The sequence below is a fragment of the Photinus pyralis genome, unplaced genomic scaffold (genome assembly GCF_008802855.1).
Source record: "Photinus pyralis isolate 1611_PpyrPB1 unplaced genomic scaffold, Ppyr1.3 Ppyr1.4_LG7, whole genome shotgun sequence".
Lineage (NCBI taxonomy): Eukaryota > Metazoa > Arthropoda > Insecta > Coleoptera > Lampyridae > Photinus > Photinus pyralis.
Window position 1 is genome coordinate 20,564,940 of NW_022170738.1, and position 26,414 is coordinate 20,591,353.

Sequence of the window (26,414 nt, forward strand, 5' to 3'; positions counted from 1 at the left end):
TTTTTCGGCAAACTTCTCTTTTCGTGCTTCGCACCTTATAGTCAGTTTTAATTTAGAATGGGCGGAAATTTGACACTTATGACTCTTTAAAATCACTTCTTAGGATTATTTGTTCCGCCCCGCTTAGGTATAAAGAAGCGAAAAATGGCATGTGTGGTGTCGAATTTGTCACGTATCGGTGACGGTTTTAAATTTCCGTGAATCGCCCCGAAGCAAACTTGAGCGGTTATATCTTATACGGTTATAAAGCTCAAAATTTTGTTAACTTACTACCTTTAAAATATCGTGGACGTTGAATGAACGATTGGAATGGAGAAAGTGACGTTATAACAAAACGGGGGAACTCTTGGGAAATATCTTAGATCTCTTCCCATTTCCTCTCTATTTACTATTTGTCAAGCGAAATTGACTTCAATATAAAATAAAACGATTGGATTTTGCATAAGATCAATAAAAGACAACTTCCAGATTTATGCTCCGTATTTCCTGATCATACGCAATAAAAATATTCGACAGGATCGAACCCTTATATATACAAAGTTTATACCCTCACTTCCTTATGCTAAAGGATGTAATATGAATTTTCTTCCTGCACTCGGAGCCTGCTTCCTTTTCCCTAACGACAGTTTATGATATTTATAAACTGGCGTTCATCTTTATATAAAGTTTATGCCGTCCCATTCTCAAAAGTTCGAGGTAGAATGGAACATTTCGGAACTTAACAGATGCTGTTGTTGAAAAGTTGGATCAATAAAATAATGAAGAGTGACATTTTAAACGACCTTTATATGCTGATAAACCTGAATTACAAGAAAATTTAACAAAGCTCTGCTATATGCACCCTATTTTAATATGACGAAATGTTTACTATAACAGTCAGTACCGGTCGCATCTGATGATAATCTAACCTCAACTCGGATTATATTAACATTCAGGACACGAAACAACAAATTTTCGGTAGAAATTGTCATATAAAACCAGTTTTATGTGTTGTAATAGGTAAAAATGTAACAGCTTCTCGTTAAATCAAAACATTTGGCATTCTTAAACCGGTGGACACGTGTGTAATCTATGTACCTACGTTTATTTTCGCAAGTTACATAACGACGAGTACGTAGTACGCTCGTCGCTCATTAAAACTAATCGGCTTTGTAATAGAAAGAGGACGACCTCTTTCGTAATAAATTATCCTTTGCGTCTAATCCCGGTGTCCACGTACGTATCATCCGATTTTGTGGTATAGGTACCTGCATATAGGTAATAATGTTAATGATCTTTGATCTGTACGCATGTATCACAACTTATGTACAATGAAGTGTCTTCTTTGAACGGGTTTGGTACGGACAGGATGTTTTCATGCACACCAAGTTTAGAGAGATATGTCTTGAATGAAAATAACAAAAAAGATACCCTGAAGTGCGCAGGACAAGTATGAGATCATAATGATTCAGTGTTTAATTATTTTGAGCTTTTCAACGGTACCGTTTGCAATTTCCAATAGTTTAAATTTTTAAGCAATGCTCTGCTAACTTCACGTCAACTTGATAAGTACGAGCTCAAAAATTATAATTCGATCAATATTTATGAGTGTTTTTTGTGCATATCAACGGTTCAAGTTTCAATTTCTGAGCTCTCATGGTCATTTCACAAATCAAATTTATAAATGACCTGCCAAGTGGATCTATTAAAGCGACAGAGCACCTCGGTGTGACCCCACGGGGTCATTAGATATTACACATTTTCAAAGGCCTGTTCCGTGACATGTGGTATATACAGTGCTATTTATTAAGAAGTAGAAATAGGGATTTATGGGTATTGTTTTTCCCTATGTCTACTTTTAAATGACGAAATCCCTTCTGAAGGGCGCCTAATTTTATGCAACCAAAATAACTTCTTAAACCAAATAAAGATCTGGCTGTCACATTGATTAATTTGAATATTGCTGCTTGGGCTTTCGTATTTTTATCTTCGTTCGTGCGCGATGTATTCAACTGAAGAAAAAGGTGATAATGTCAATTGATATACAGAGTGTCCCTAAAAGGTCTGTACAACGCGCTACCAGGGGTTCTTGGTATCAAAATAGGACGATTTAACCCAACTTACCTCTATCCAAAAGTGCTTCGGTAAGGCGCTATCTACCGCCAAAGATTAAAAAAAAAACATCACAGATAGCGATATTCATCAAGAGACAAAAAATGCTTGCAAGTAAACTGTCTATCAGTGTCTAAAAATTCAGAATTGTCAAAATAGTAGTTAAAAAGTTTTAGACCTCTTCAGATGTGGATGGTCAGTATTTTACCACCTACATAGCAACTACAATCAAAACGATGACATCACAAAGACCCTTTTTACATTAGACATTCACATCCCGAACTTCATTTTAATCGGCAAAACCATTTTCCGATAAAATAAAAATTACGATTTTTTTTTTAAATCTTTGGCGGTAGATAGCGCCTTACCGAAGCACTTTTGGATAGAGGTAAGTTGGGTTAAATCGTCCTATTTTGATACCAAGAACCCCTGGTAGCGCGTTGTACAGACCTTTTAGGGACACCCTGTATAGTGCCAGTAACAGTTTAAGGAGCGTAAGAGATTTATTTTCTGTTAAGCCAAAGCAACAATATATTCAAACTAATTAATATGACAGGTAGATGTTTATTTGTTTTGAAATAGTATATTCTATAACGAGTATGGAATAGAGTGTATTCCGCGCGAGTGGAAAGTTCGTCACACGAGCCGAAGGCGAGTGTGACGGTTCCACGAGCGTTGAATACCTATTCCTTACAAGTAATAGACATAATTTTTTCTACTACTACGACGAATTTTTGCAAAATATGTAAAACAAGCAGGGTTAACGATAGACAATTCACACATTAGTAGGTACGTCTATGTACGGTGGGTTGGTATAGCAGATCCCTGTGGCATATTTGACAGATTCTAAATGGCTGTATAAACAATTTCCTCGACAATTTCTCTTCGCTCAATATTATCCCAGAAAAGGGATACTAACTTTTCTGTGATATTAATTACAAATGTGCACATTTGTTGAATGTGTCCTGTCCTGCGCAGTGTATGAATCGGCGTGGATCATTTAGATTTAGATAAACGTAAACGATAAACGTATTCGATGTGTGCGACCGGTATGTAATTCATGATGTGCATTCAAATACAAAATGCTACAAAGAGGACGTTATGGATGCAAATCAGAAATAAACTCCAAAATTTGTATGTAAGTATATCTACGAGTGTAGGTAACATTTTAGTGAGCATTATATTTTAGGTTAGTTTTAAAACTTCCTGGAGGAAATGTGTTCTCGATGACCAACAACGTTAACTGTTTGGATCTGGATGTTCTTTTTGTATAGTGCAGTGAGGTATATTAATTCATTGTAGCAATATGCAACTTGATGTTTGGTTGTAGGTATACCAACGTGGGTCCCCCGTAATTGTAAACTTTCGTTGTACGTTAGTTTTCGTATTGGGTATTCTAATTACAGTTCTACAGTTCCACCTAAGTCTTGTATGTGGTCGATTTTTATGTTCCACGAACACGATTCGTGCTTACGACAAGCACCACTAATGCCAACTATAAGAGCAACCTTTAAATGTAAAATAGATATGATGTAACGAGTAACGATTTGAATGTGTAATGTTATAGTAGATATAAACTGTCGAGGGGGCTTTTTGAATAAACATTTTTACTTTGCTCGTTGATAGAATTTTTGAGCCGCTGGATTGCATTTTTAAGGCCTGCAACTTAGCATGCATAGCTGCTTATATCTACATAAATTGTTCAAAAGTATCGTAGACCTCACCATGGAATACGTTTTCCACAATGTGAATGCTTTAATTTCCTGTGATAGTTCGCTAAAGTAAATTAGCACTACGTTCTCTGAAAATGAGTTGGTTTGTTCTTGATCCTCCACTCCAAAAATTTGCTGTATGTATTTTCCTACACTTTTGGTTTGTCAGGAAGTAAATTTTTTTGCGTGTTCTGCTTCCGCGGTGATTTCCGGGGGAGTATTTGAAAGTTCCATTAAATCCTCACTGGCCACTGCTATTCATTTTCGTGCTACCGGCCCTTAAAATTCAAAATCTGGCGCAAGCGTAATTAAAATTTTGACAGTTTAAGAATTGTGCTTTAGGATGTCCTGTATTAGATGTCGCCACATGTGCTCATTCCATCACAAGAGCTAGAATGAAATTATTCCACTTTACTAGCAGAGAATAGGCGATATTCTGTTGTTCAAAATGAAGCAAGTATGACGTCATTCTAAGGTAGTAGTAGAAAAAGTTATTTTGGATGCATAAAATTAGGCGCCCTTCAGAAGAGATTTCGTTTTTTGAAAGTAGACTATAGGGAAAAACAATATGCATAAATCTCTATGACTACTTCTTAATAAACACTGTATATGTCAACTGTTGAACTGTTTGAACCGAATCAGCGCAAGCGGGTGGTGGTTATCGTGTCACGGACGGACAGACAGACGGACGCCATCGGCTCTCCTATTTAGCTTCCATCGCTTTACTGTGCCGTTTAAATACTTGCTACATGAATACGAAACATTAGTCCGGTGGCAAAGCGAAAATGGAAATATCGAAGGCGCACAGTATTAGTAGAAAGAAATTTGCTGTGGCTAGCACAGATACCACCTACACACCTGCGCATGCGCGATTCTGCCTGAAAACTTTTCAGCCCTTCCGTTTATGTCTAAGCAAATGTGGTTCCAATCGGCTGTTTACTCAGATATGAGAGTACAGATAGACAGACCGAGAGACTTCATTTAGATTTTGTTTGAATCGGATTCCTGGTGCTCTAAAACGTGTATTTCCTACAATAAAAGTGGGGGTCAGTTTTTACCCCAATCCAATATCTCCCTTACTAACGTGAGGGTGGTAAAAATGACTGCGTTCCCAGACCGACAGTTTCAGGACAGCGCCGCTGGAACTATCTAGCAAAATGACAGAAAATCTAAAGGTAGTCATCTAAATCGTTAAACTGGGGGGGGGGGGATATTTAATTTTTGAGATGCGACCAAAGAAAAACGTTGCATAGAATTAAATCGCAGTTTTACTATAACCTGATCACCACAATATTCACAGAGTAGCTTCAAAGTGACTTGCGTTGCTTGCAATGAGATGTTGCTTTGTCTTGCTGGAAGTAATGTTGCTGAAGTTCATCATATAACTCTTCGAGAAATGGTTGCACGATACCTTCTGGATAGCGGAGCGTATTGAAGTTCCTTAGAACCTACACACTTTGTGTTGATGTTAAATAAAATTTAAAAAATGTATTGTTATTGTTACCATAAAAAATATGAGTGTCTGGATGTTTTTCCACTAACTGCTGTGCAGAGACCTACTTTTCAGGATGTCCAGATATCCCATGGCGATGGCGGCGCTCAATATCCTCATATTGTAGCAGTTTATGTAGCCTCGCTTAATGTTACGCCCAAGAGAACGCAGGGGAAGATCTGGTGGTTTCAACTCTTGCACTGCTGTCATCTTATAGGCATGAAGTTTTCTTTTAATCATGATATGACAAGCCCGCAAGAACATTTCCAGAGAAAGATGGCGAACTACTGTTTGTTTTCACTTCTCTAGTTCGCTCAATGTTGAGTAATCACCTTACAGATCTCCCATCCAGCACTGCAATCGTGACTTGCCCTCTACTTACAATTGGCCGTATAACGGGTGGTCGCTTTAGAACTAAAAAAGTATTTTTTCGTCAAATTTGTATTTTATTGAGCATGGGAAAATTTACACATGTACCGCTTCATAGAGAACGTGAGCGAAAGTATGTCTGGCGATAACCAGCGATAACAAAAAACGTATTGCGAAAAGCGAGCGCGGTTGCCACGATCTCTTGGGACCTAAAAGTTTCGCTGCGGACATATTTAATCGTTAATTCGTTGCTTAATATTAAGAGACAAAAGTCTGCAGAAATCAAACGACGTGGCCAAGAAGAGCTTGATTTTCACTTCCTTTATTGGCAATTCTAATTTTCATACCCCTATAAAGTTTCTATGATATATAATTTTTAAACTACTTTAAGCTCTAAACTGCCAAAAGTTCTAACTTCACAATGATATTTTTTATAAAAATTAATGCAAATGTAGAGCTACCGTTACAATCCGGTATTTCTTTGTTTGTTCTTCTTTCATAGTCGCCATTTATTTTCATTCCTCCATATACCTACTCGTATTCTTCTTTCCCTCCACTTAGCGCATTTTTTAAGAATTAAAAAAATGTGCTATTGTTTGCGTTTTGTCCGTCCGTCCGTCCGGACTCACTTCTACCGTTTTGAACTACTTCTAGGGGAATAGTCCTAGAGTCTTGGAATTGTTTGCAGTAGGTACCTTGAAGGTGTGCCAGACGGCCATCAAATTTCGCTGTCTAAAAGGGCCCTCCCCTCACGAATTATTTCCTGAGATGCTGTTTTGGAAAGTAAAACGGGCACAGCTTTTAGATACGACAACCAATTGGTCTCAGATTTTGCATACGCATGCAGTGGTGCTAAGTTAAACTTTAGGAAATGGGAGGGGGGGGCATGTTCTACCCTTCATGGTATTCTAATGAAAGGTCTCATCGAAATAAATTGGTTTGTACAAACTATAACTTTCCCGCGCGACTCTTTTTCGAGATCAGTGAGCGACGGGGCCTGAGGGAGGGGGGGCTTATTTTGTAATCATTCTTTCCCAATTGGTAGTCTTCACCAAATATTTTGCAAACGGAGATTATACACAGGGAAGAGAAAGAGAAAGACAGATTACACTTTGATATTACCATTGTATTTATAAAATGCAATGATATTACCTAGACACTATATTGAATCCTAGGATAAGGTGCCACCCAAGAACAAAAACTTGCGTTTACCATTTCATTAACAATTCCTTTAGATTTCAAAACCGAGCGCATTTATTTTCACACAATTCATCTAATCATTAGGAAAAAACGCAGCACGTGCAAATATTTAGGAGAAGTGTATGTACAAAACATACACGCAAGCAAAAGGTATCGCTGCGATTTTAAATTTACCAAGTTTGGCGTTACGTAGACAGAAATACAGCAGCAAAGATAGCAATGATTTTATTGGTGGCCCTTAGAGTACCATATTCCGAACAGTTCAACAGTGCAAAGTACGCTTTCAGCTTTTTAAAGTGGCCCCCTTAGCCCCAAATGACGTTCGATCTACCGCTAAATCTGTGAAATTGCTCAGGGCTTTTGGGAGATCGTTTGTTCGTGCTATTTTACGATCGGTAAGAAAGCAAAAATACTTCTTTTAAGCCGAAATTTGATTCTAAATTACGTGCAAAAGGAAGCGAGAGAGCGATAAATAATCCGTACATAATCGAAGTGTAACAAAAAGTTTACGGTTGAAAATGGGAGAGAGTTTGTTGATTGTAAATCATAAAAGTAATTACTCAAATGTCATAACAAATTCGGTATTTTAGTTGTATTTTTGCTTCTTTAATGTATTACAAGTGTTTATTGACGCGATATTCTCGAACTGTCATCACATAAGTAAAGTGGCTCTGCGTTAAAAATAGTTGTAACTTTAAGCTTCTGTTTAATGTTGATTATTAATACAAATAGATCTAATTCGCGTTGCTTACGCATTTTCCAGGGAAAGGAAAATAAACCGGCTTTCTGTTTATTTGATTACTTTAATTCAATTTAAATGGAATGTCGGTCGTTCATCTACTTCAGACTTTTTGAAGGAATTTGGCAGCAATTACTTTTTTTATTATGTAAAAGTTGTGATTAGACAAACAATCACATCTACAAATAGCAATAAGCTTTATCTGACTTCTGGATAAAAGCATATATTAATGGCTTATGGTCAATGGCAATTTTAATTTGTGAACCCTCAACGAAATGCCGAATGTATTTCAATGCTTCATAACTGGCCGTGAGTTCTCTTTCTTGCGATGAGTACCTACTAGCGAATTTTATGGAAAAGTGCCATTGTATTGCGTTTCACAGCATTGTTCGAGGAGAGCGCCCATGGCTGGATCAGAAGCGTCAGCGCTTATTCGGATCATGGTGCCAGGACAAGGGTGTGCTAACCGGGACGTGTGTCATTCTTCTTTGATCCGATGAGATACACGCCTAATAGAATATGAAGAAATTAGAATATCATCAATATACATTGATATTTATTAAGAAGTAGACGTAGACGTATGCGTATTGTTTTCCCTAAAAGGCAAACTGCATCCAAAATAACTTATTAAAACAAATAAACATCTGACTGTGATATTTTGTTGCTTACCGGCACTATACCAATTGACAATATCAACTTTTTCTTCAGTTGAATACATTGCACACGAACGAGAATAAAAATTCGGAAGCCCAAGTAACAATATTCAAATTTTAGTGTTGCCGCGAGACGATACGAGACGAGACTTTCGAAGGTCTCGTCTCGTCTAGTCTCGTTTGGTCTCGCGTGGTCTCGCCATACTATCCAAAAATGGTGTAGAGCATATAAAAGGCACCACGAAGGCATGACAAATAATAATGATCTTCCTTATCTATTTGCTAATCACGAAACATAGTTATGCGTATTTTAAGGATTTTCTTTACCATTCTGCAGCTAAAAAATTAGCTTTCATAAAATGTATCTGGTAATGTAACTAGGTAGGAAAGTCTCACTGAATTGTTACTTAAATACTTAAAGATAATCTGTTATTTTGTAAAATCTTACTTTTATGGTCTTAACTACGCGTAGATATGTACCTATACCTACAGTCACTGTATTTGGATATGTCATATGTCCACAATATACATTTTACCTTAAACCGCGCCTTTATTCACAGAATTTCACAAAAACACAAAGAAAAGTGTAAACTCATACGAAAGTACCCAAAGCATTTTAGCCCCAATATGGCGACCAGAGCGAACTACCAATCAAAAACGAGAGACCCGGTTGTAACCACTGTTCTAAATTGAGTCACTGCACCTATACCTAGAAACAATAAATGGATGTAATGCCATACACTTGTGAAAGTACAATGAGAGCATTAAGGGCTTTTAAATTTAATATAAAGGAATCCGCGAGATCATCCTATTAAGTATTATAACCAAATCTTGTTTTTCCCGCATAGACAATTTCCATTATTTCAGTCAGGTATTAATACTGCTATTGATGAGAGTACAGGTTTAATAAATCAATTGTCCGCCAATAAAATAAAATAAAGCTGTCGAAGGCTTCCTAGATTTAAGAAAATAGTTATTTGTGTACCAAGGCCGTAAAAGTGATCTTTTTTGGCCGAAGCTGCTGTTTGTGGCCGAGGCGGTAGCCGAGGCCGCAATTCAGATGAGGCCTAACAAATCACTTTTGGCCAAGGGGCACACAACATTTTTTAGGCGATCATCAAAAAAGAATTCAAAAATTTGCTCATAAACATATTTTTTCTGAAAATCATAGTTATCTTAGACAATTAAAAACAAAGCAATTCCTGTCATATGTAATAAATTATAATTAGCATCTTTGCGTGTGTTTTGTGCGTATCAAAATGGGTGATAGCGACAGTTCAGGATGAAATTTTGGAAGCTGCAAGCTTGCGAACCTAAGCCATATACCTATGATATAAGAGCTGGCGTTTGAGAGTAAAAGTACAATCGCAACTTCCTCCATTGCACAAGATTTTAATAATGTCAAATGCAATAGGTCCTTCGTAACTGTGGCTTCCAAGACCTTATAGTTAACATGCTGTACAATTATTAGAAACCTGATTACCTACTTTGATGGCAGGTATAGGTAGCTACTTGTGTTCTCGGTTAATTATTGCTGGTGATTCTTCGCATAATAATGTAAGCAATAACATCTTCCTCATGTTTTGGTTCTACACTTCAAAAAGGTCTGCAAGCAGCAAAGATTGAAACGTCAAACATAATTTTAAATGTGAACGTTGCGATTATGCAAAATAGTGTGAAACATTCCTACAAGTCCGAAAATGAAAAAAACGCACGTGGATGGCCCAATCCTTGATGGGGCTAGACCAGATAGACGCTTTGTATTAAACAGATTACTGTTTCTCAAACATCAGTTTCAAATAAGTAGGTACAGTTTGACAGATGTGTACAATAAAGTAAAGTTTGACAGAAGCGTACAATAAAGTTAAACTTTATGGCCGCAAAAGCGTCCACAAAATCAACGTTTTTGTGATGATAGCCTAAAAATTACAGTTGTATATAACACATATGGTAATTAAGTCCTAAATCAGTAAGGTCAGGAACGGTTTATGTAAACAATTGTAATTCGTGCTACTTCAATGGACTTTCTTGATTATAATTTTAAAAAAACAGTACAAATAAATTCAAAAAAAACTTCGAGACCAAACGGGCGTCTCGTCGAGACTGATGGGTAGTCTCGCCGAAATGAGACAACGTATAGTTATAGCACAGATATACGACGTATATCTGTGGTTATAGTGTTGCAAGGCAGGGTTATAGATGGCCAGCAATCTACTAGGAGACGAGCAAATCCTTCGTGCCGTTTTGGAGCCTTCATAAACCGCATATGAAGGGGTCAGTACAAGTCCAAATGAAATCGAGAGCACTCAGCCAGTATCAGTTATAGGTTATAGAGATACTTGTGTTAATTATTAGTATACGAATAATGTACCCTAATTAGATTCGAAGAGAAGTTTGGTTGTGGAACAATTTCACTACAAAGTTATTACTCGCCGAGTATTTCAAATTTGACATTCGTCAAAGGGAGGCTGAAGTAATACTGTTAAAATATATCTTCTTTTTTTGTCTGGCAACTTTGTCGTGGGCAGTGTACGTTCGCAGTTTCTTGCGTTTTTACGGATTAACAGCACCATTTCTTGATAGGAAAAAGCTCTATCAAATGACACAAAAAGTAAAAATGACTTCCATAAGAAAAAACAAAGCTGATGATGGTTAACCGGAGACGAAACGTCAGACTAAAAATTTAAAACTAGCATCTTGTATATGGAAAAAAGTGGTCACAATTATGTGCCGTTTATGTTGAAATATCCTTTTAAATAACTTAGGTAACAAATAAAAACGATAGAATAGAAGATATTCTGTCATTTAGACATAGGGAAAAATAGTACACATAAATCCCTATGTCTACTTCATAATGAATAGCACTGTAGATAAACGCGAAAGGGAGGTCTCCGAAAATATTATTTGTTGATCGAACGTTTAAACGTTTGACTGGTATTTCAGAGTCCAAATAGCATGAATCAGTATTCAAATAATCGGCAAGGCGTTATAATTGCTGTCTTTTTAATGTCCTATACAGCGTTTTATTATCAAGGGTGTGTTAGTGTTTCATATACGTATGTAAAAAAAATTGGGGTGGTAGACGAAATTTGGTATCTGGTGGTTTTTGAATATGAAAACCACGCATCTGAAATTAGTTTTTGAAAATTCGAAAAAAAACAATTCCACTGCAATTCTTGGCCGGACAACGAAAATGGAGAGAATTCCACGAACTTTGTTGTATACACACTTGATGAGTTAAGGAACAACATTGTCGAACAAAAGTTATACTCATTTGAAGAGTGGGCCTTCGGGTCACAAAGTGTCCCTCGCCTACTATAGAGTGATCTAATTTCGCATGTAGTTAATTGAAAATGTCGCAAATAACAAAACAATAACGATTTAACTTGATGATTTTCATGTTCAAAAATCCCCAGATAACAAATTTCGTCGAAAGCAGAATCTTTTTTCGCACACACATTTAGGGGAAAAAATCGGAAAGGGCATACCAGAAAACCTATTCAAAGACGTGCCACCAGTCTTTCTAATTCTTATGATTGCTAAGAAAAAAAATTATCAAAGTCCTGACTTCAGCGCATTTTTGTGTGGCAGATCAGTATTCTATTAGCCACTTTCGACTCAACCATATAAAAGATCTTGTCGAAGGCTACCACATTCCCTTTGACGGTACCCACTTCCGACGTCCCATTCACCCGCAATTCGCGTTTGAAGATTTGACTCCACCATCAGTAAGATCGTGTCGGGGGCTACCACATTCCCTTTGACGGTACCCACTTCCGACGCCCCGTCCACCCGCAATTCGCGTTTGAAGATTTGACTCCACCATCAGTTCGATCTTGTCGGTGCATACTTATATTACACCCACATTTTGGTGGATTTCGCTAAAAACCTTCCACAAGATAGTACTTAATTTTTGGGGGACACTTCTCATTGCTCGAGCTTCTATTGGCGACACGAGAAAGAGAGACAGCGATTCGAGATTTACGAAAGTTAAAACGCGTGACAGAATTCGCAACGGAAGGTAAAAGGTGCCCGAAGTTGACTACCTCTCGAAGACACGCGCGCGCGCCTTGCAAAAGGTCGTTAATTTCGCCCCTAGGACAAAAAACAAAATTCCACCACGCAGGAGTTGTGCGCGTTTACAACACCTTTCCGACGACACCAATTTGGAAAGAATCGGACCAAAACTGTAGTAGAAGATAGGAAAAAACTGAAAAACCTTCACATTAATATACTACACTTGAGGATGACGCCCAGATGTCGCCAACCCCACATCATGTAGCCCTGTCCCTAAGGCTGTAAAATTACACGGCCTTGTAGATACACGTACACCCGTTGCCTTGTCAGCCAGCCAGCCAAAGTGAGATTAAAAGCTACTTTTTACAAATAAATTTGCAAAAATGCGCTAAAAATTACACCATTTTTTTGGGGGTGGCTCCCAAACTAAACACGTTGGACCCTCGGTTAATTTGGAGAAAAATGCTTGTTTTGATCCCCTGTACCACCCAATTTTTATTACATAGGTACTTATATGTAACACCCTGTATCGATTTGTGGAAAATCAGGTAAGTGTGGCGTCGGGTAACGATCCGGCCCAATAATCGCATTTAACCCCCTATAACCGCCACATACCCTCAGAGATCCGTCTTTCTTTTCCATAAACAGTATTGGCCTGGCCCAAGGACGACAAATGCCAGTCTCACATAAAGTTTTGAACTGTTTTTCAGCTTTTAGTTTCTTATGACTTAGACGACGTACGCCGTACACGTCCTACACGGGCGGTTCTTTTGCCAGTATGTGATGTCGAACGCCATTACCTGATAGTGTAGGACTTGAAGAAACGGCTGTGAGCTTAGGGAATTTGTCAGTCAGTCAACAACGTAAATGAAGAGGATGGAGGCCTGACGGAGAACAGTGGAGACCGTGCAATGAAGATCTGGCTTCTACTAATCTACTAATAATCCAAAATGAGAAAACAGGCGTGCTCCTATTATGGGATATGGAATATCTACAATGCAGAAACCCCAAGAAAAATCACAACGCAAGCCCATGTTCAGTGTGTAATAGTGCATTCGTTGGCAGTAAATAGTTTTAAGTCAGCCTGCTTCCCAGGAAGTTTATTGTCCACTGGGAATAATTAAATGTCAGTGCCAGAACCAACAAGAAACCACAACCGAGAGTTTTTGTGAAAGATATAGTATTTATAAGTACATATATGATACAGGAAAATGGCAAGTCTCACAAAAATATTGATTTGACTACTATAACTCACACCACGATTTACGGTACTTATTCCCAATCAAGCTTCCTCCTTCGAATTGAATTTTATCCGCTGAAGCAATGATGATCAAATCGAAAAGGGAAAGCATCAAGAAGAAGATCGTGCGTGCTTACTTTAGGGTTAGAGTTTTAGGTTAATTTTTCATGAGTTTAAGGAGTGGTGAAATAATAAGCATTGTTTATTAAAGTTAATGTTTACATTAAAACTTTATATTCTAAGTTGTTAAAGAAAATGTACATCTTGATGGATACGAATTAAAATTAGTACGCTGATATAAACAAGAGTCGATTAAAATTCATCGCATCTTTTGTAAACAAAATTTAAATTAACCGTCCAAAAAATTTGCTACTAAAGATAAATTTAGTGGGATTATTATAGAAAGCGTTTTCCACTTAACGTTAAGTGCATCAATTTCCGTTCATAAACACCCAAACTGATATCTCCATCCATCCTCTTTTCACCTTACAATTTATTCAGTGGGAGGGAGATGTTGATTTTCATCGCGGCGACACGTGCAGATGTTGTTAGTTCATACTTCGACACTAGATTTTTTAGAAGCCATAAATTTATTATAGGGGTTGATTATTTGTAAATATGACAAAGTGCACTCTATGTTTTACAAGCCGCGAAAAGTTTTATCGCGTATTTTATGTTAAATTTATTTCGACCCGCCTTAACAATCAAACATTTTTGCAGAAAATTAGACCCTTTTAATGGCATCCCCTTTAAACGAATAAACGTCAAAGGAATTGTTACTATTACAATTTAATAAAAGTTGAATTGTATTTAATTTCGTATTTCCTACGGGAACCGACCGCATCGCATGTTATTAAGTTATAACGAGGGAAACCAAATTTAATGAGGTTTTTATGCAGGCAATGACAGTCTTTTGTTACAATAATGAGTTTAGGGCTGTCAATCGTCTGGGGTATTGTTGTTCTCTTTTGTTATGCTTGTATGTAACACCCCTAGGGTTTACGCGTGGCGAAACCCACCGCTTTTCATGCTCTCGATATAGAGGTTACTTTTCAAAGCTCCCACGATAATGGGTAACGTTGTAACCTTTTGGGTATTTATCGGTGATGGCCGTAAAATAAAGTACTTACTGTACTCTATTTTATTCATACAAGTTTCATGGCTCTATTTCAGTATAAACTTTATGGTTTCTTTATCTTTATATCCCTCTTAAAAGGATTCGTTCACTATGTGAGGAAACAGCTAGAGTGTGCAGACATTTGTAATTTGATCTACACTTTCGATGCTTTTGGTATTTAATTAAATGTACTTACAACCCTTTAACTCTGATTGCAAGCCATTAAGAATTTAAGCGGAATTATTCTGAATCCATTAGCGAAGTGAAACGCCTTTTTTAATTGTTTGGAATATTAATTCTGAAATCTATACAAAACTGTCATCAGGAAATAATATTTGGAACGCATTCTCCTACAAAAATGATGGACTCTAATTTTTCGCAATCGAACACTATGCTCACGATACAGTATCGATTAAGAAAGCAGCTAGTTAGTTAGAACTTCCTAGAGGGAGACTAGTATCAATCCGGTACAAACAAGTATGAAGGATTAAATCCATGTCTACCTCCCACCCCTTCACCCCGTCAGTCACTGAAATCGAATAGGAGTCGCGCAGGAAAGTTATTGTTTGTACAAAACAATTCGATGGGGTCTTTCATTAGAATACCATGAAGGGTAGAACATAAACTCCCCCCCCCCTCCCCCATTTTCAAAAGTTTTACTTGGCAACGTTAAAGGCATGCGCATGAAAAATCTAAGATCAATGCTTGTCGCATGTCAAAGTAGTTTTACTTTCAAAAACAGTAAGTATCTCAGGAAATAATTCAAGGGGGGGGGGGGCTTAAAATACCAAAATTTGAAGGCCGCCTGCGGCCTGACACCTTCAAGATATAGGCTACCTATTACAAAAAATTCGAGGACTTTAGGACAATTCCCCTAAAAGTAGTTCAAAACCGCAGGCGTTGGTCGGGAGGACAGACCGACGGACGGACAAAACACAAACAATAGCACTTTTTTTAATTCTTAAAGAATGCGCTAAAAATATAGAAGTAAGAGTTTAAAATTAAAAAAATAATACGAAAACAAAAACAACAAACTCTTGAGCTTGATACCAATGCGCAACTACGTAAATAAATTTTTCGATAGCTTCACCAAATGTGTTGACATCAATCGTCGACACACAAATGGTATCTACAATACAAAATACTACAACAATATACATGGAAAACAGAATGGGCTCCAAAACAATCCCCTGTGGAACCCAAATAATTATTGCTCTCATATTGAAAGTAATGTTACCAATCTTGTATCCATCGATGGGCTCAAAACTTCAAATTGGGATATCTCAGAAGCTGAATGTCAGAGGAGGGTAAGCAAGGGGAAAATAGAGGTCTGGACAAGACATTTCTGTCGGTTACCGAGTTACCTTGATTATAGTGTTTTCTGGAATCGATGATTTGCCTATGATAATAGGCAATATAGAACGAAACCTTGATCTCCGGAAGGAATACTGCTGAAGTTTTTGAATTTCTCGTACGACTACCCCTTCTCGTACAATTGATAGGGCAATAAACCGTCCATTTTTGTATCGTCTGCTGTCAAACAGCTTTCCGCTCTCGCAATATAATTTTAATAGCGTATTGCAAGACCAACCCAAAAATGATTTAATTTTTTTCTTAAAACATTCGCTTTCGAAGTGGAGTTTTTAAATGATTAAATGCGCCACTCTAAATTTCTGATTTATTCGTTGAAAAAGTCCGCCAGTACTTTTATAATTTTCCGATAGTTTTATATACTAAATCGATCGCACGTTGGTTTAACCAAAAAATTTTATTTTTACTGAATTTCCACGATAATCCTTTCTGAGGGATTCACGAAACGTCCGGGTAATTTACCTTCCAGAATACGTCGGTGTCTCCATATCCCTAATGTGTTACTTAATCTTTCGTAATGTTTATTCCACGACCTGAAATGAAGTTTCGTGCACGTTATCAATAATATGGTCTTCTCTCAGTTTTGATGGTACGAAACGGCACGTATTTGATTTTGGTTTAATCAGCGACACTTCCGTATGGAAAATTTGCGCGGTTTTTTTCGAATTCGCATATTTACAGTCCCTCCATTTTGGACTGACACTAAGTAATAAGAGCGTGCGACCACCCAATTTTACAAATAGCTGCTGCCTGTCAAAGAAGCAAATCAGTTGTTACTTAGAGAATATTTTAATTAGTCGATACCTAAATATAAGTTATAATTAAATTTTTATATTGTATCAAAATAGGAATCGACTGTTTTTGGGTATTTTGTAAGAGAAATTTACACTTAGTCATTTAGACATTCCTAAAAAGGTCGATTTCCGCGGATTTATTCCGTGAACAAATTGGTGTATTTTTTGCGATTGTTAAGGGAACCCGGCCAGACCAAAGTACAGTTTTTTAAATCATTAATTCTGAAAGTGAATCTTAAGATCATTAATAGGTACCATTTTTGTGTGGGTTTAATTTTTGTATTTAGCAACCAGAGTAAATTTAGAAGAAGGCAAATTAATATTTTAGAATTTCGGCCACGTTATGACATAAATAGCAGGTTTTTGTTTCCTATGTTCATTTCAAACGAGCAATAAAACTGCAAGGTCATGACCGTTTACGCCGTTATCAGTTTGATAGCCCCGACTCCGCCGGTTGATCCCAACATTGAAATTAATAACAATGGGTGTTAACTGGACCACCGATTTTAGAAATTTCAATCCGACCAATTAAATAAGTGAAATTAACAGTAGCTAAATAAATGTGTTGCAGTGAAAACGTCATTTCACATAGTCGTGTGAGGTGTCAAAGGAAGCGTGCTTAATTAATTTGAAGTTTGGGACTAATTTACAGATTTTTAGGACGTCAGCAGGCCTCTCAATTCTTTAAAGAAGTTGTAATTTTTTGAGAGATTTAACTTAATACTCCGCATAGCCCGGAATTTTTTATGTTCCCTATCCGTGTTTTGGGAAGTCTATAATAGGTAAACGCTTAGTTTAGAGGGGATCTTTTGCATTTGGTAGTTAACCGAAACGTAAAATCTTATGCATCTTTTGAATTTGATGTTTGACCTTATCTAAATTTTTTGCTTTCTGTCTACGTTTTGTAAGTACCGTAATTTTGAGCTTTTCCGTAAATTTATTTTGAAAAAATGGGAAAATATCTCGCTTTCTTGTATGTGCTTTTCCGTAGAAACAGCTACCAAATCCGATTATTCACTGTTTTCGCGTAGGGGAATTGCTGTGCGTTTGTTTTACCATTCACCAGTAGCCGCCCATCGCTTGCCCTTTAGAATTCCCGGGCCTGCCGTTCTCCATTTAAGTTACCTGTAGCTTACCATCGCCGACCGCATCTTGTCCAGATGCAAGAGAGGCCGAAAACTTCTGGTGGTCCCCGAAGCACTTCCGTTCCGCTGTTTTCTGCCACCGTTCCGCCGTCACCGTCTACAGATTTTCACTTGTAAATTACCGCTGGATGTTCTCACCATTGATTCTAACACACTAGTCAGCATTTATGCATGCTAAGCACTTTTTCTGGAAATCTCATTGAAAGATATTCTCGAAAGGTTCTAGAATTATGTGCAGGGGCACCATCCTGCTCTATCCAACAGTTGCACTATCGCTAGGGACATGGTATGGTGGTAAATAAATGATCGTATAATCCTTGTACCGAAAATACCAGCCCACATAATTATTAAAACCGTTGAAACCAACAACAGTATGTTGCACTTTGGTTTTTTTGTGCCGTAAATCTTTGTGTTCGTAATAAAACATGAGCCATACGAAAAAATAAAGAAATCAGAAAAATATAAAAACAAAAACCGCAAATTTGGGTTTTTCTGGCATATCTTCAGAAGTAATAGGAATTTTCTTGATCTTTTTTTAATTTGCAGCATGTTAGTTACCCTAATTTGACCATCGTCGTATCTTCAATGGAGGTTTCCGAGATCCCCATGATAGATATTCTTACCTTGGCCACAGTGTATAAAAATAATTTTTAGGTGATATTATTTTCTTTAATTTAGTTTCTGTCATATTGAACAAAAACAACTTTGGGTACAGAAAATCCACCCTGTGTATAAGTACATGTATTATGACGATTAACTCTTTTCAGAACTAATAAGTTTTTATAGCAAAAATGAAATGAAATTTTAACATTGTTCTCAGGCGAATTTGACATAATGAATTCTGCGGCCAAAAGTAGAAATATTTAAAAGTATTGGTATTGTATAGATGTTGGTGATTGGTAGTGTACGCACATCAGTTAACAATGCCTAATGGAAAGCAACGTCAATTACAAAACACATTACATTGGTCGCAGACAAACAGACTAGGTACAGTAGATACGTAGAAAGCAAGCCAAATCAAAATGATATAAATGCGTCCATTAACTACCAAATAAATTTATATTTCACAAGCGATTAATTTCGGAGCGTACAATATAGCGTATAATGTCAGTGCATTATCCAGTCTATTATATGGTAAGGGCTGCATTGTGTCGCTAAGTTGCCTATAATTGTTAACAACAGATGACTTCTTCACGCACCGTTGAATTCCATTGGCATCACTAACCCTCCACATACCACATGATAATGTAAGTTAGGCGCAAAGTAGTCCACATTATACTTTCGCAAAGATTTCGCAGTAAACTGAACGTGAAACGATCGATGATGTATATTTCAAAACACAAAAACAGTACATCCGAAGGCGACCTGCAGCAAAAATGTTAAGCAAAAAATTGTAATTTAATCTAGATACGAAATCCATCCCTGTTCGAATGGTTATTACAGCGATTCGGTATCAGTTACCTATATATTTCGTTGAAATAATCTTGCGAAGGGCGGTTTCATAATGTTTTTACAGTGCTTTCGTGGTAAAAATGATGTCTTTACAAATGCGTTATCGCTGTAAACGCTTTTGTTATAGCTTTGTTTTCTGGTTTGTATAGAAAATTAAAGGGCATTTAAAGTTATGTTTTAAGCTTTTCACAATGCTTTAACAAATAGGCACCCTTTGCCATCTTTCATGCATTAGCAAAATTTTCTCTGAATTTGCTCCAAGGGATGATTGGTAGGTATATAGACTTTCATTTCCTATCAACGAGAAACCGAAGGATTGCTTTTGCAAGACAACATCAGGTTACATTAAAGACGCCTTCATTTTTAAGCGAAAACTTCAAATTTTAATGTGCAACTTTCAATAACTACCTACCTACTTAATAAATGATCTCATTTTGTATTCATGATTAATACCCAAAAATTAGATTCGTCTCTAAGTGGTCTTGCGTAAAATCCCACCGTAGAATATTGGATTTCAACTACATCTGAGCGCACTCTATGAATGAATAGTGTCAATACTAACTTTCCCATGAGGAATACCTACCTTTGCAAAGAAAAGGATGTTGTTTTCGCTTCTTTTAACATAGGTATCTTTTCCTTTGAGCTACTAAAAATAAATGGTTGTCTTTTGTACAGTAAAAAAAAATACAACCGGCTACGGCTGCTAGACCTAGTTTCCAGGTTATACCATAGATGTATGTAGCTGTATTTTCCAAATGAATTTTCTGAAAGGCTTTGAATATTGTCAAGATTATGGCAAATTGTGTTGCTTTCAGCCCTACGTGTAACCAAAGAATATTAGTTACTTGAATTTGGTTGTAGTTATTTGTTAGTTTCACCATTGAATTTATAACTATCATTTCAATGGTTTCACTATAAATGTTGTTAATTTTATTTAATGTTACTCATTTAGATTGATTAGTAGGTAACTTCAATCTTTTGGTGTACGAATCTGCTTTTTTCGAGTGTTACTAATTATATTCTCCCTTGTAGAGGTAAATACCGGAGTTCTAAAATATATCTACTTAGCGGCGGCCATCTTGAAATATAACTTTAATCTAAGAGCACAGATTTATAAATCTGTGCTAAAAGTTTTACCATATCCAGGACCTTGGTACATTCTGGATTGGAGAAGATTCGGTTAATTAACAATTGATTGATGTACTTCACAATCTATAAGTGGGAAAGGACGTAGACTTTTAATTCTATTTGAGTGGGCCACTCTTAAACCTCTTAAATGTTGTATTAATGTTAATGTTAAAAGTATTCAAAGAGTGATATGCTATTAGATTGTTCATTTTTGCATATTGTAGGGTAGAGGTGATGTTGAAGGTGTTTCGCGTTGTCCTACAGTTAGGTACATCTCTTTCTCCATATTTCCACGATTCTGGCAAATTATGTCAAAATTTGCATTTTAACAAATTGTTCAATAAACGTTGTTGATTTTATATCAGATGTTAAATTAATATTTTGATAGGTTTGGGTAGTCGCTCTTTAACCGTGAGGGTAGCTCAGGGGATCGCTTTAAACGCAAGGATAAATTCTAATGACATTTGTCATTTTTATTTCAATTGGGACGGGGAGCACGCTATAAAATGACGTTCAGAACATATGACAATGCTGTTTGGACAGCGACGGCAGAACTTAAGTTTGCTGTTTTTGACGTCTAAATTAACTTAAGAATTGTCAGAAGCTTTAAAATCATTTATATGGGTTCTGCTATAAAATAAAGTGTATTATCATTGAATAAGTATAATCATACTTATTCAATGGTATTATACACGACGCGATAAAGGAAAACTAACCACCTCGTGAAATTTACTCGTGTCTGCGGTACTCGTGATTTAACATCATTCACGCAATGGTTAAAACCAGCGTTTTATTTGCATTTCATCTTTCCGATAGTAAGCTTGGGTGAGATGTGTTGCAGATCATCATTTTAGCCTTGACTGTTAAATAATTGCATTTTTTATTAATTTTGTCAGCTGAAATATTTAACGTCAAATATTGAGCTTTTTTTTGTATATTGGTGAACTGGTTTTAAGGGCACCAAATTTAAATAAATCTTCCCTTACTTTGACATGGTGAATATTAGTTTGGGGGATTAAATTATAAACAGTGCCACCTGAACCAACCAGTACCTAATCAAAACGACGACTGGTCGCGACTACGACCAACAACATTTTTATTCTTAAATTTGACATTCTAATAGTCATTTATGCCAAAGAAGAGTGAGCGGTTGAATAATGGGCGTCCACCACCTTACCTCGAGGAATTTGTTACTGGAAGTTTATCTGACGATTCAAACGACGACAAAGACTTGGATGTAACAATCAAAATGGAAGATTCTATGGTTACGTCACTTTTGGAAGGACTTACGAATCAGATTACATTGATGCAAGCACAGCTGATGCAAAATACAGAGGTACAGACAAGGATGGAAGAGAAGAATAATGAACTTCATCAGAAGCTGGAAGCTACAAATCGACAACTAGCTGAAGTTCAGCGAACGATGAAAATTGAAGTCCCTACTACAACTCGATCATCAGCTATACTGAATAATACAGTCCCAGTAACATTACCTGCACAGTTTGATACGCCTTCGCCTTCGATAACTCCGACAAGAAATTCTACGCACCAACAGTCAACACTTTCATGTTCAATTCCTAGTTTTTCTGTTTACCCAAATAACCCTGTATATTGGCAACAGCATCCATCGTTACCTGTCAGAAAGTATTTAGTAGCATTGCCAAAGTTTGATGGAAATCCTTGCGACTGGCTGGTTTTCAATGCAGAGTATAAAAGAACTACGACAGAGTTTGCAGATACTTCTTCAGAAAATACAACGAGACTAAACAGTAGTTTGCAAGGGAAAGCTCGGGAGCTTGTTGAATGGTTATTAATTCACGACGACATGGCGGAGAAGATCATGGAGAGATTGTATAGCAGGTTTGGTCGACCAGAACTTTTAGTGGACGCACAAATTACTATGTTGAAAAACATTCCCGGAATCTGTGAAAATAGTGTGGGACAGATTATTCCTTTTGCTGACAAAGTGATAAACTTTAGTCACTTTATGTTGACTTGTTCTAGTCAACATCAGCTTGCCAATCCCACACTGCTTAATGAGTTGATCCTAAAGCTCCCAATGAATATGAGAATTGCATGGGCCTCTCATATTAGCTCACTGACTGGTGTCCCGTCTATATTAGATTTTAGTAACTGGATTGAAGTTAAAGCCGACAACATAGCCAGAGTTCCTGTGTGCAATTCTTTGATTTCTCCGACAGAGAAAAAGACGACACCCAAGAAATATCAAATGCTTCACACTTCCAACGTTACAAGTAAGAAAGAAATGAACTGTGTCTTATGCGAAAAGAACCATTTCATCGCTAACTGCCCGGATTTTTTGAATAAATCTACAGATGATAAATGGAAGTTAGTAACAGAAAAGAAATTGTGTTTTTCTTGTTTGAAATTTGGACATTCTACTAGAATGTGCCGCATTAGAAAGTCTTGCAATAAGAATGGATGTAACAGAGTTCATCATCCTCAATTACACAGTGAATGTCAAGATAATAAATATACGCCAACGGTTTTAAATATGGAAGTATCCTGTCATGCTGCGTTGAAAGCAAATCAATCCAAGGTGTTGTTTAAAGTAGTTCCAGTAAAATTATACAATAGAGGAGAAGTTGTTTCCACGTATGCATTGATTGATGAGGGATCAAGCGTAAGCCTTATCAAGAGAACCGTAGCTGTACGTTTGAAGTTGAAGGGACCTATGCGAAAGTTGAATCTCCAATGGTTCGGAGACCACTGTAGTTCTGAAGAAACTGAAATCGTTAAATTTAATATATCTGGAGTCCATAACAATGCCGAAGTGTTCGAGATGAGGAATGTGTGTACTGTAAACAATCTTTGTCTTCCAATGCAAACTGTAGACATGAATCAGCTTCATTCCAAATATGACAACTTACAAAATCTTCCTATTGCCAGCTATACTGACGCCCGACCAGAGCTATTAATAGGATTGGACTTTTGTCATTTGGGATTATCGAACAGAAAGATTCAACAAACATCAAATGGACCTATTGTTGCAGAAAGTCCTCTTGGTTGGATAATTTATGGAAGAACAGTTGACAATGAGATACAATCAAGTCCAGGAAGAATGTTTCATGTGAGAGGGTATTTTGACGACATACATGCTATTGTGAAAGAGTATTTTACCACTGAAAACTTTGGTGTTGAACTATCAACAACACCAAGAGAGTCTTCTGAAACGGTTCGAGCGCGTCAACTATTGGAATCAACAACAAAAAAGGTCAAAGGTCGTTACGAAAGTGGTCTATTATGGAAAAACGATGACATAGTTTTACCAGATAGTTACCCAATGGCAGTCAGTCGATTGAGAAATGTTGAAAACAAGATGAAAAAAGAACCTGTTTACGGTATGAAGTACAAGGAAACTATTGTCAGCGACGTGCAGAAAGGATATGCTCGTAAATTGTCATCTGAAGAGGTTGTTGAAATTACTCCACGGACTTGGTATTTACCACATTTCGGTGTACTGAATCCAAATAAGCCTGGAAAATTCAGACTTGTATTTGATGCCGCGGCTAAAGTTGGAGAAACATCCCTTAATTCATCATTGTTGACAGGTCCAGATCTAAATCAGCCACTCCTCACGGTTTTATCTAAATTTCGTGAAGGTCAAGTTGGGGTATGTGCTGACATCAAGGAGATGTTTCACCAGGTGATAATTCGTGAAGAAGACCAAAACTCTCAACGATTTTTATGGAGAAATGATAAAACTGGCGAAATTGAGGTATATAAGATGTTAGTTATGATATTTGGATCCACATCTTCACCGACAACAGCTCAATATGTCAAAAACTTTCATGCAACACAGTATCTAGAAAGTCATCACGAAGCGGCCAAAGCAATTATTGAACGACATTACGTTGACGATTACGTTAATAGCTTTCACACCGATGAACAGGCAATAACTGTATCCATGATGGTTAAAAATATTGAGATGGCTGGTGGTTTTGAATTACGAGGTTTTATATCAAATTCAAGAAAGGTTACTTCGATCTTGAATCAGGAACAAGATGATCAACTATATCAAGTGGATATGAACTTGGACAAATCCCCTACATGTGATAAGATACTGGGCATGGTATGGGACACATCCACTGACGAGTTCAAATTCGACTTGAAGTTTAATCGTTTAGAATCGACAGTGATCACTTGTGAAAGAATTCCAACAAAGAGAGAATTTTTAGCGATTGTCATGTCAGTATATGATCCGTTCGTATTCTTAGCGGATTTTCTTGTATACATGAAGGTACTCTTGCAACCTGTATGGAGGTCTGGTGTAGAATGGGATCAACCAATTCCTACACATCTTTACGAGCGATGGTGTGCATGGAGTCGAGAATTAACAAAGGTTAGCCAATTTCGTATTACACGTTGTTACTCAAAGGGACTGCCGATGCCAAAAGCTGTTGAACTTCACATATTTGTAGATGCGAGTGAAGTCGCTTTTTCAGCAGTGTGCTACCTTCGAGTTACTTCGCAAGATGAAGTTACAGTATCATTCGTCATGGGGAAAACTAAATGCGCACCTGTCAAATACCTTTCCATCCCAAGGCTCGAATTGCAGGCAGCAATTCTTGGAGTTAGAATGTATAAAACTGTTTTGAGATCTCACAGTTTTGTTATTTCAAAATCGACATTTTGGAGCGATTCGAAAACGGTACTTCATTGGATCAAGGATGACAGAAGAAAATACAAGACATTCGTTGCTAATAGAGTGGGTGAAATTTTGGATTCAACAGAACCCACTCAATGGAACTGGGTTTCAACACATGAAAATGCTGCTGATGATGCGACACGTGACATTTATCCACCTCAGTTCTCGGTTTGAATGAAGAAGATTCAATTTATTATTAACCGCGGCGGGAGGCAAATTTTTAGGTAGGTACCTAATCGATTTGTCGCGCACAATTTCACAGCGAATGCGAATCTTCCGATTATTTGGAGAAAACGGCGAGAACAATTTCCAAATTGCATCATATCAAAAAAAATTGCTGAGGTCGGCATAGATACCACCCGCATGCGTGATTCTGCACAACAGTTTTTCAGCTCTTCTTTTTAGGTACCTATGTCTAAGAATATGTACACCAAATTTGGTTCCAATCGGTTCATCCGTTTAGCCGGAAATAAGAGAGACTGCAGATCGACACCATCGAGATTTTGTTTCATTCAGATTCCTGATGCTTTAAAACGTGTTTGTCCGTCAAAAAAGTGGAGGGTTATCTTTTACTGTTTACTCCAACTTCCTTACTAACGTGCGGGTGGTAAAAACCATGATAGTGAATGGCTGCCGCGAATCCGCGATCCCCACCCAGATCTCTTAAGCTTCTTGACTATCTGAAGAAAAAGTCAGCATCAACAAACCTCAAACTTTAGAGGAGCTCAGAAACAATATTCGAGCAGAGATTTCAAAAATTACAGCCACCACACTTAAAAAAGTCATGTAAAATGTTATGAAAAGAGTCATAATGCGTGCATGAATTCTAATGCTGGCCACTTGACCGATGTCATTTTTCAAAACTAATGTAAAAATTCCAGGGATTCGGACCGGACCGAAAAAAAACCGAAAACCGGACCGAAACCGGTATTTTTTTCAGGGCCGAAAACCGAACCGAAACCGTTATTTCTTCAGAAATTGAATCTTATTGAGAACCGGAACCGTTATTATTTTTTTCGGTTCTTTTCGGTTTTTTTACGGTTCTGAACAGGTTATTGGAAGTTGAAGGACGCGCCGGCCAACGCGTTCTGAAAAAAGATAAAATATTACTTTAAGCCGTAGCCAGAAAGGGAAAGGAAAAAGGTAGCCGATAATTTAGCCACAACCATTTTAAAAATAGATTTGTTTTGTTGTGCAATGCTGTTAATGCGATTTGCGAAGTAGA

At 37.2% G+C, this 26,414-nt stretch overlaps 1 protein-coding gene and 1 long non-coding RNA gene across 2 annotated transcripts; both read left to right on the forward strand.

Annotated features, from left to right (window-relative positions):
• Nucleotides 1–2,678: 2,678 nt before the first annotated feature.
• On the forward strand, nt 2,679–3,706 carry LOC116176789. The gene is made up of 3 exons (XR_004146522.1): nt 2,679–3,229; nt 3,281–3,374; nt 3,422–3,706. It is a non-coding gene; the product is annotated as an uncharacterized LOC116176789 (long non-coding RNA).
• Nucleotides 3,707–22,746: 19,040 nt separating this feature from the next.
• Nucleotides 22,747–25,363, forward strand: LOC116176108. Its single transcript, XM_031494582.1, has 2 exons — nt 22,747–23,163; nt 23,195–25,363. Exon 2 carries the CDS (start codon nt 23,216–23,218, stop codon nt 25,361–25,363), a length of 2,148 nt encoding a protein of 715 aa, XP_031350442.1. The 5' UTR covers nt 22,747–23,163; nt 23,195–23,215.
• The last annotated feature ends 1,051 nt before the right edge of the window (nt 25,364–26,414 follow it).

What these genes read in the sequence shown, in the direction of transcription:
- LOC116176108 (XM_031494582.1), top strand. Translation starts at nt 23,216, where the DNA reads ATGCGAAAGTTGAATCTCCAATGGTTCGGAGACCACTGTAGTTCTGAA.